Here is a 9,945-nt window from a genome sequence, read left to right as displayed (position 1 = left end):
TTTTTAAGTTTTCATAGTTTACTAAAAACTGTTATTGAAATTATGAAAGCAGTCTCCAGTAAGATTTTGGGTTTTTTATTTGTATTGTCTACAAACAGACTCCCTGAATTAAAACCATGGTTCTGCTTCTTACTATCTGGGTACCATGAGTAAGTGATTTAACTTTCCTCGACAATAGTCTCCTCAGCTATATGTTGGAGATAATAGTAGATACGGGACTTCGTGAGGAGCAAAGGAGATAAGGAGTGCTTGTTACTGTGCCTGCCTCGTAATTAGGACTTGAATGTAAGATATGCAGTGGCCAATCAGGGGAACAAAAAGCAGGATGTGCTAAGCACTTTTATCAAAGAGGCAGATTTTAGAAAAATGCTCCTCTCTCTGATAAATTTTAGATATTTTGAGGAAAAGGACTGTATTTTGAATCATTCATTCATGCATCAATTTTTTTGTACTTCTGTATCTTTACATTTATGGTTTTCTTTGTAAGAAATTCTCTTTGTATCAGCTAGGATCTAGCCAGGAGACAGAAACCACACCAATTATTTGAACACAGAAAATTTAAATATAAAGAATTGCTAACTCGTTATTGAAGAATTGCAGAGATGTAAAGGAAAGACTTAGGTATTACAGAGGTAGCAACTTCAGAAAGCAGCTGTGGCCTTTAGGAATGGGCCCAGAAAGGGAAAAGGTTGAAATTATTAAAACTTAGAAAGTTGAAAGAGGGATCCTGCAGAGATAAGACTCAGACCTCAGAGAAGGGGTTTTTGTTCAGCAAAGTTCAGAGGACCCTCCCTTCCCTATCTGTCGCATGGAGCTGGGACCCAGGTGTCTCAGGCTGGTATCTTTGAGGTGATGTAACAAGCCTGATTCAACCAATGTAAGAAAAACTGCAAACTGGAATGAAATTCTCCTACTAGAACAAAATTGCTACGCTCTGGGTGGAGAAACATTGCTAGGGAGACACTGAGTGGAACAGGAAGTGAAAACAGAAAGGAGCAAGTCTTTTATCCCTCTTGCAGGTTTCCAGCCTCTTTGCACCCTTTGTAGGTAGAATCAATCAGAAGGCAAGTGGCAAGGAAGGAATGTGGTTTGCAGAGTCCCAGCCCAAGCATCCTAGAACAGAGTATAAGAGTGGGTTTGAAGCTGAGCGGCAATAGCTTATTAACTGGCACATGCTCCAACCAATTGGTAAATTTTAATCAAGTGTTCAACAGAAATAAATACCTCCTTCATTTTATAAGCTTTGTTAGGCACGTAAACAATTCCTTTATTTCCCTTCATATCTAATACACGCCTTTTTCCCATCATTATACCTTTTACATAAAGCTGTAATTACATCTCTTATATATTTTATTGCACTTTTTTGATGATAGATGCTTGTTTCTCCCACGAGACTATTATCTCCTTGAGAGTAGGGTCCATGCCTTTTTTATTACTTGTCCCCAGTGACTGGCATATAAGTACCTGGTAGATATGGAGGCTACTGTAGTAGTTAAGAGAATGTGCTTGAGAGATGAGAAGACGTGGATTTGAAAGTTATCTATCCTTGAAAGTCATTTGCTGTGTGACCCGGCACAATTCATTCATAACTATTCCTACTCTTCAGTTACCTCAACTGTAAAATAGTCCTGTGGCTATTATAGTAATTGTAGTCACTTGATCTCTCATGATTACATGCCTAACCTTAGTTGCAACTCTCTAGCATTCCTTTATTTTCCTTGAAATCAAGAAACCCGATTTTGTGACAGCATCTCTGACTGTCATTTTCAGCCTATTGAAAACAGACACACAGAGATTTTCTGTGATCTTCTCACTAATGCATTTCCTTTGCTTTGAGAAAGGAATGTCCTTTGGGCTCTTTCAAGGGATGTGTTTAGAGCAGTGGTTCTCAGAGAGTAGTCTAGGGAACTTTGGATGTTCTTGAGATACTTTCAAGGGTTTCACAGTCTCAATACTATTTTCATAATAGTCCAAGATATTACAGGTATTGGATTCATGTTTCATATTGAAATTAACTTAAAAAATACTACTCGTGATTTGGTATATTATCAAAGAAGAGTATCACAATTATCTGAAAAGGGTATTGGAATATTTTTCCCTTTTCTAACTGTGTATCTGTTTAAGGCTGAATTTTGTTCATATGCTTCAATCAAAACAACATAACTCAATACATTGAATTCAGAAACATGTATAAGAATTCAACTGTCTTGTATAAGCTAGATATTTTTAAAACTTGAAAAAATGTATAACAGTGTCATTCTGTTCTATACATTTTTGGTATGGAAATATAGTTATCTGTATTTATTAATCTATTATTCATGTTAAAATGTAATGGGTTTACTATTATTTTAAATGAATTAATAAAACATTAAAATTTCTGTATTTATTTCTGAAATGGTAAATATTGATAGATATAACTCGTATAAACAAAAAATATTTGAGTCCCCAGTATTTTTTAATAGCATAAAGGGTGCTGAGATCAAAACATTTGAGAACCACAGGTTTAGTAGATAGTTAAGTAGGTTGCACATAATTGATCTACACCAACATACCTATCTCTCTAATCTTTTTTTTTTTTACTTCATTTTTTTTTTTTTTTTTTTTTTTTTTGTGAGGAGATCAGCCCTGAGCTAACATCCGCCAATCCTCCTCTTTTTTTGCTGAGGAAGACGGCCCTGGGCTAACATCTGTGCCCATCTTCCTCCACTTTTTATATGGGACGCCGCCACAGCATGGCTTACCAAGCAGTGCGTCGGTGCGCGCCCGGGATCCGAACCAGCGAACCTCGGGCCGCCGCAGCGGAGCGCGCGCGCACTTAACCGCTTGCGCCACCGGGCCGGCCCCTCTAATCTTTTTGACTCTTTCTTTTACAAAGGAAGTAAGGGATGGTCTTGCATCTCATTTGTACTGATTATAGTTCTCTGTTGATGTTATTTCTTGGTTTATCTTCCTTTGTTCAATTTCCTTAGTACCTATTCCCCACAAGCTCCTCAGACCCTGACAATCAGCACAATCTCACCTCAGGTGTATACACATGTCCTCCTAGAGCAGTCCTTTTACTCCATGTCTGGATTATGCTTGGATCTAACTCTCTCTTGGACCTGGAAGCAAAGAGGCGTGTTGAGTGTAGGGACAGAGAAGATACTGACTTTTCCTGCAAGATACCTGCCCTTACAAAGTCATTAAAAGATTTTTTTCCCCTGAGAGAGAGGAAATTGGCTGTTTTCAAAGACAAGGAAATTTCAGAGATATTTGTGTCTCAAAGTTTTCATCACCAACTCCTATATGTATATTACTTCCCAAATATCCCTCACATCTGACTATTTACCAACAAATCCATTGCTATCACCCAGCCCAGTGCTATCAGCAATTGCCTGGGTTTCCGAAAGAGCCATCTGGACCTCTCTGCCTTCATACTTCTATTGTTCATGCTGTAAAGATAGTTTTATTTGAATTTTGTTTGACCACAGCATGCATCTGATTAAATCCATCAATGGCTCCCAGTGCACTTAGAACATACTCCGAATCATTAACATGGACACTCAGTCCCTTTGCTGTCTGACCTCGTCCACCTCTCCTGCCTAATTCAGTGCAGCTGTATTTATATCTCCAGGGTCCAGCCACTATGAGCTTCCCTCCCTTCCTGGAATCCATGGTGCTTTTTCCCTACTGGGATCTTTACATTTCCTGTGACCTCACAAGACTCCTCTCCCGGCCCTCCCTGCAGATGCCATCCCTCCTGTCATCACTCACTATGACTAGTGACCTGCTATTATTGTCATGCAGTTCTCAGTTTAATATAACCTCCTCAGAAAAAGCTTCCCTAAGATCCCACACTATGTCAGGGCTTGTAATAAATATCATGACACCTTAATATTATGACTCTGCAGTACTAGTCATAATTTGTAATTATAAATTTATATAATGATTTGATTACCTCTCCCATGAGGCCATAACTTCCACAAGGGCAGGCACTGTATCTCCCTATCTTTATTTTATTTGTATTTTTGCTTTTGTTTTTTTTCACCGATGTTTATTAAAACCTTTATATACATTATCTCATTCAATCTTCACAACAACTTTATGAGGAAGACATGTTTTTTTCCACTTTATAGATAGGAAAACTGAGGCTTGGTGAGTTTAAGTGCACTGCTCTTGGTCACTCAACTAGTGAGTTGTAGACCTAGGGTTCGCTCTTAGGCAATCTCTGTCATGAGCTTGCCTCCTGACAACAACTAAGTTCACCTAAGACCTTCCCTTCCCTCCCTGTTGTATCTCCCCCAACTTCTAACTCAGTGCTGGGTACCTAGGTGTTGCATGATAAATATGCTTTGAATGAATAAATATAATGAATATATGAATATATTGAATGAATGTATATATAATATATATTATATGTAAATATATATTATATATATAATGACTATATATATTGAATGAATGAATATAGTGAATAAATAAAATCATGGAGCTATAGAGATGAAGCTTCCTCTAATCATATGACTTTGGTTCTGTCTCTCAATTTAAATTCTCAAATTCTGCCTTTAAATTCATTGTTTGTAAAATGGGCACGTTTTATTAAGTGACAATTAACATGTTTCAGCACTAAAATCCTATGTTCATGCCATTATCATGTTATTATCATTATCATTATGGACTGCAAATAATTCTTCAGCATCTGCTGTGTGAAGACTATCCTGTTGGTTATTCCGTTTTGCAGGTTTCTGTTTTCCTAAAATGAGTGAGTGAAACTCACAAAGCAAAAAGGCTTTACAGATTAATGAGACCCAGTATATTCAGGATACATGACTTCTCCCTACTGCATTCCAGAAAGATAGCTGAGCATTATAATTGGTCACTTGGCACCAGAATAGCACATGAAGACCCTCCATGCTTTTTGCGGCATATCCCAAAGGGATGCTCAGGCTTATATGCTACCATTGGAAATAGGATTCCTGTGGAGTGAAAAGAAGACACTTTTTATTCTAAGGTAATGTGAGAAATTCTAGAGTTGAGTTGAAATTTAAATGAAGTGACTCTTTTTGTCCATCAAGTATTGTTTTAAACTAACCAGAGGAAAAAGGTCAGTAAATCACAATAGGGACAAAAGACAGAACAATTCTTAATGTAATCAAACCACAACATAATTCTACTTTGTGTGATAGCATAGTTATCTTTCCTACAACTATATTTGATGAAGGAAGCTGAAATGTCTCTAAATATCTTTTCTTCCTGCCTTCTTTTCTCTTTCAGTGCAACAAGCAATTAATGTGTACTTGATGGATGCTTTCATTCTCATAAACCCTCTGTAGCTGTGTGTGGCCCACTGTTGTCTCCTCTGGCATCTTGCCAGAAACTTATTAGTCCTTAGAGTAGGCGGAGTATAGAAAAATTAAAATAGGTCAATATTTTCATGAGTTTAAAATGTTTCTTATGCTATGTTAGGCAGTGCATGATACAGGAGCTCCTTAGGAGAAGGAGTGCATATATATATATACATAAAATATAGATATATAGAGGGGCCGGCCCTGCGGCATAGCAGTTAAGTGCGCACGCTCCGCTGCTGGTGGCCTGGTTCTGATCCTGGGCACGCACGGATGCACCGCTTGTCAGGCCATGCTGTGGCGAGATCCCACATAAAGTAGAGGAAGATGGTCACAGACGTTAGCTCAGGGCCAGTCTTCCTCAGCAAAAAGAGGAGGATAGGCATGGATGTTAGCTCAGGGCTGATCTTCCTCACAAAAAAAAAAACGAAAAATAGAGATATAGATATATCTTTGGGATCATACTGTACAGTTATAATTATCATATAACTCAAGAAATATCTGATTAATGTATCAAGCTGAATGACAAGTAGGTAGGTCCGTTATGCCTGGAGAAGATTCAGAGATCACCGAGACAGCAGTTACTTTTAGGTGACCGTTCCCAAAGGCATTTCCCTCTTCAAGAGGCCCCCCAGTGAAGGGAGATGTGTGGCAGATGGAGAGGAGAGATGTTTTGTGGGGAAAAGAGTCTGAGCGTCCCTACAATCTAAGAAAGCATGCAACCAGCTTTAAGTCTATGAATTAATGGCAAGTAAATATAGCTCAAAATCTCCCTTTTGGGTCTACATACATAATAATACCATTCGATATATCATGCATTTTATTTGACTCATTGTTTTCACCAGAAACCTTAGGAGAGATGATTTCAAAGTTAGTATCACGAATGGTAATATATTGCCCATCCTTTTGGTTGATTTGTTTATTTTGAGAGGTGCTTCTAATTGTATATATGGACTGCTAGAAAGTTTTGGTCACATCTGTGGTCTGCACAGAGCAATGGGTTGAACTGGTTGGTGAGCCGCAGGTTTATCCTTACCTCCATTTTATGTCCATGGCTTGTTTTTCCGTTTCACATTTTCTTAATTTATGCTATTTACCTGTCTCACACCAAGATACCTTCAATTCTTTTTTATGTGTAAAAGCTTTGAATACATATTCATATATGTAGACATTCACACTTGCATTTGTTTTATTTTATTTTTCTCTTTTTTGCTTCAGGAAGATTGTCCCTGAGCTAACATCTGTGCCAATCTTCCTCTATTTTGTATGTGGGACACTGCCACAGTGTGGCCTGATGAGCAGTGTGTAGGTCCATACCTGGGATCCGCACCTGCGAACCCCAGACCGCCAAGGTGGAACATGTGAATCTAACCACTACACCACTGGGCCGGCCCCTATTTTACTTTTTAATAACTGTAGAGAGAAGATATTAGGCAAGAAATGTATCTTGCAAGGTTCATTCCCAGTTATAATTCTGCAAACAAGCTTTTTTTTTGCAGATTCCCAACTGCAAATTCCCAACTTGTGTAAAAGCTACATATTAAAGAAGGGGAAGTTTCTGCATGAGAACATATGCAACTCTAGGGAGTCAATATCATAGGTAAAATTGGAAGTCCTTGGGAGGTAAAGCAAATATATCAGAAGGACAGATTTTTTGCAGAGATAATGAAATTATAAGGAATGCAATGCGTAGTTCTAACTTCTAGTTTTCAAAGTGCTTAATCACATCTGTGATCTCCTAAAGTCCCACTGAACTAAGCAAAGTAGGTGAGAAAATAGAGTTTTGGAGGTTATAATTTTATTTAAAGTTGGCAGCAGTCAACTAAGATCAAACACAGATCTCTTGGTTCTTGGTCTTAAGCTGCTTCCCGGAATACGCTTTGTTGAAAATGACCTTAGCGTCTGACAGCCTTGAAATTCTAAGGGAGTTGAAAGGTCAATTATTCCAATCCTCTTTTGGTTATTATGAAAAATTTCTACTTTGATAATAACTATAGCATTAATATTTATTTTACAGTTAAAAATTATGTATTTTCATCATCAAATAGATACAGTTCCAAGAGACCAATTCTCCATTTTTCTAGCTGAATTTAAAGTCCATAGCGAAGCATATGACCAAGATTAAGTTTCTTTTCCCTAGCAGAAGAGATTTTAAAGCCTTAGATCCAATAGCAGAAATACTACATCCTCTGTCGATTCAGAACCCTGACAATCATCATTTAGCCCTTTTTTGATTTTGGTATGTTACAGTAGGGGGCCTCCTGGGTTGTAACATAAAGAAGCAGAGAGAGTGCTTCCCTCAGTGCTGGCAATAATTCAGTCTCCTTCTACCTTCAAGGAAAAGAAGACTATTAGAGATTGAGGTCCATAATGTTCTGTATTAACAAATTACCAAAAGCTTGGTGACTTAAAACAACAGAAATTTGCTCCCTCATAGTCCTGGAGGTTGAAAATCCAAACTCAATGTCACTGAACCAAAATCAAGGTGTTGGCAAGAACGCTCCACCCAGAGGCTCCAGTGGAGAATCCATTCCTTGCCTCCTCTGGCTACTTCTGGCTGCTGGCGTTCCCTGTGGTTGTATCTCTCCAGTCTCTGCTTCTGAGTCTCCATTGCCTCAGCCTCTGGTATCTGTAATCAAATCTCCCTCTGCCTCCATCACATAAGGATATTTGAGATTGCATTTAAGGCTCATCCTGATAATTTACGCATCTCAAGATTCTTAATTTAATGACTCTTTTCCCATACGAAGTAACATTCAGAGATTTCAGGAATTAGAACATGGATTTATATGGGGTCACTATTCAGCCTACCATATTTCCCCAAATCATTCAGTTTGGACAGTTTAGTTTTTTGGTTTCTTCCTTTCATTTTTAAAAATCTTGATTCTATAGGAAATTCAACTCCATTATGAACACAATTATCCATTGATTAATATGATTACTCCCCTTCAGTGTATATTGAGCATCATACAGGTAGCTATTGTCTCAAATTCCTATTGTCTAAGTAAATCTATTCTTTTATTCAAATTATACATTTTCAACTTTATGCAAAGCTGTGTTCTTGGTTGTGGATACAAAGTTGAAGAGAATATAAATATCACCTTTGAAGAAATTGCAATAAAATGCACTTCCAAAGGTATTCCAATAGATAATTAAAATAATATAGGTGTGCTTCCACATGTAATTCTCTAGAAAAAGACAAAAAGATGAGAAGAGAAGAGAAGAGAAGAGAAGAGAAGAGAAGAGAAGAGAAGAGAAAAGAAGAGAAGAGAAAAGTCAGTGCATCTTTTCAAATTATCTTCTTCATATCGTCCACATGGTTCCCAATCACCCTAAATGCAAACAGAAGAGAAAATACACAAATCACTCCCTCCAAAAAGTAGGAAAAATAGTTTAAAAATATAAGGTGACACACACTATGTTATGTGCATAATAACTCATCTCTCAGGGGAGTATAGAATAATTTCCCAGTTATCCGCAAGAATGATACACAGTTCAGCATAAATGTCTCACAATTTACAAAGTAAAAGCATCAGTTGGGTTTTTTAATCATTTAAAATGGCAAATGATGGGGGAGCTGATATACTAATATATTAAATCAAATCATGACATTATTTATTAATGTCTTCACAGAAAGGGACCATGGAAACCCAAAATCAATGGATGAGAAAAATTCTACCAAAGTGAAAGAGTTCATACTTCTGGGGTTCACAGCAGACTTACGGTTCCAGAGAGCGCTCTTTTTCATCTTCCTCATCATTTATGTCATCAGTCTCTTAGGGAACATCACCATGATTTCTTTGATCTGTACTGATTCTCCGCTCCACACACCCATGTATTTTTTCATTGGAAACCTGTCATTCCTGGATCTCTGGTATTCTTCTGTCTATGTCCCCAAAATCCTGATGACCTGCATCTCTGATGACAAAAGCATCTCCTTTGCTGGCTGCCTAGCTCAGTTCTTCTTCTCAGCTGGTCTGGCCTATAGTGAATGTTACCTGTTGGCTGCCATGGCTTATGACCGTTACATGGCCATCTCTAATCCCTTGTTTTATTCCCAGGCTATGTCTGCAAGGTTATGTGCCAGTCTTGTTGCAACTTCGTATATTGCTGGCTTTCTTAATTCAACTATCATCACTACTGAAACATTTACTCTGAGCTTCTGTGGCAACAACATCATTGACGATTTTTTCTGTGATGTGCTCCCCCTTGTAAAATTGGCCTGTGATGTGAAGGAGAGCTACCAGGCTGTGCTCTATTTTGTACTTGCCTCCAGTGTCATCACTCCTGCCATGCTTATTCTTGCCTCTTACCTCTTCATTATTGCTGCCATCTTGAGGATCCACTCCACCCAAGGCCACCTCAAGGCTTTCTCCACTTGTGGCTCTCACCTGACAGCTGTCACCTTGTACTATGGTTCAAGTCTCTTTGTTTACTCTCGACCAAGTGCTAGCTATGTACTAGAGAGGGATAAAGTTGTGTCGGTGTTCTATACTGTGGTGATTCCAGTGTTGAATCCCTTGATCTATAGCTTAAGAAATAAAGATGTTAAAGATGCCCTGAAGAAAATGTTATATAGAGCAAAGTTTTCTTAAATGGAAATATATGGTGAACAATGACT

General features: G+C 38.1%; 1 protein-coding gene across 1 annotated transcript; it reads left to right on the top strand.

The window, feature by feature from the left end:
• The first annotated feature begins 8,983 nt into the window (after nucleotides 1-8,983).
• Nucleotides 8,984-9,919, top strand: LOC131395756 (olfactory receptor 9G19-like). The gene has a single exon (XM_058527586.1). The coding sequence runs from the start codon at nucleotides 8,984-8,986 to the stop codon at nucleotides 9,917-9,919; it is 936 nt and encodes a 311-aa protein (XP_058383569.1).
• Nucleotides 9,920-9,945: the final 26 nt, after the last annotated feature.

Source organism: Diceros bicornis, chromosome 31 (genome assembly GCF_020826845.1).
Source record: "Diceros bicornis minor isolate mBicDic1 chromosome 31, mDicBic1.mat.cur, whole genome shotgun sequence".
Lineage (NCBI taxonomy): Eukaryota > Metazoa > Chordata > Mammalia > Perissodactyla > Rhinocerotidae > Diceros > Diceros bicornis.
Note: the sequence above shows the minus strand (reverse complement) of the source record. Positions and strands in the feature narration are given on the sequence as shown.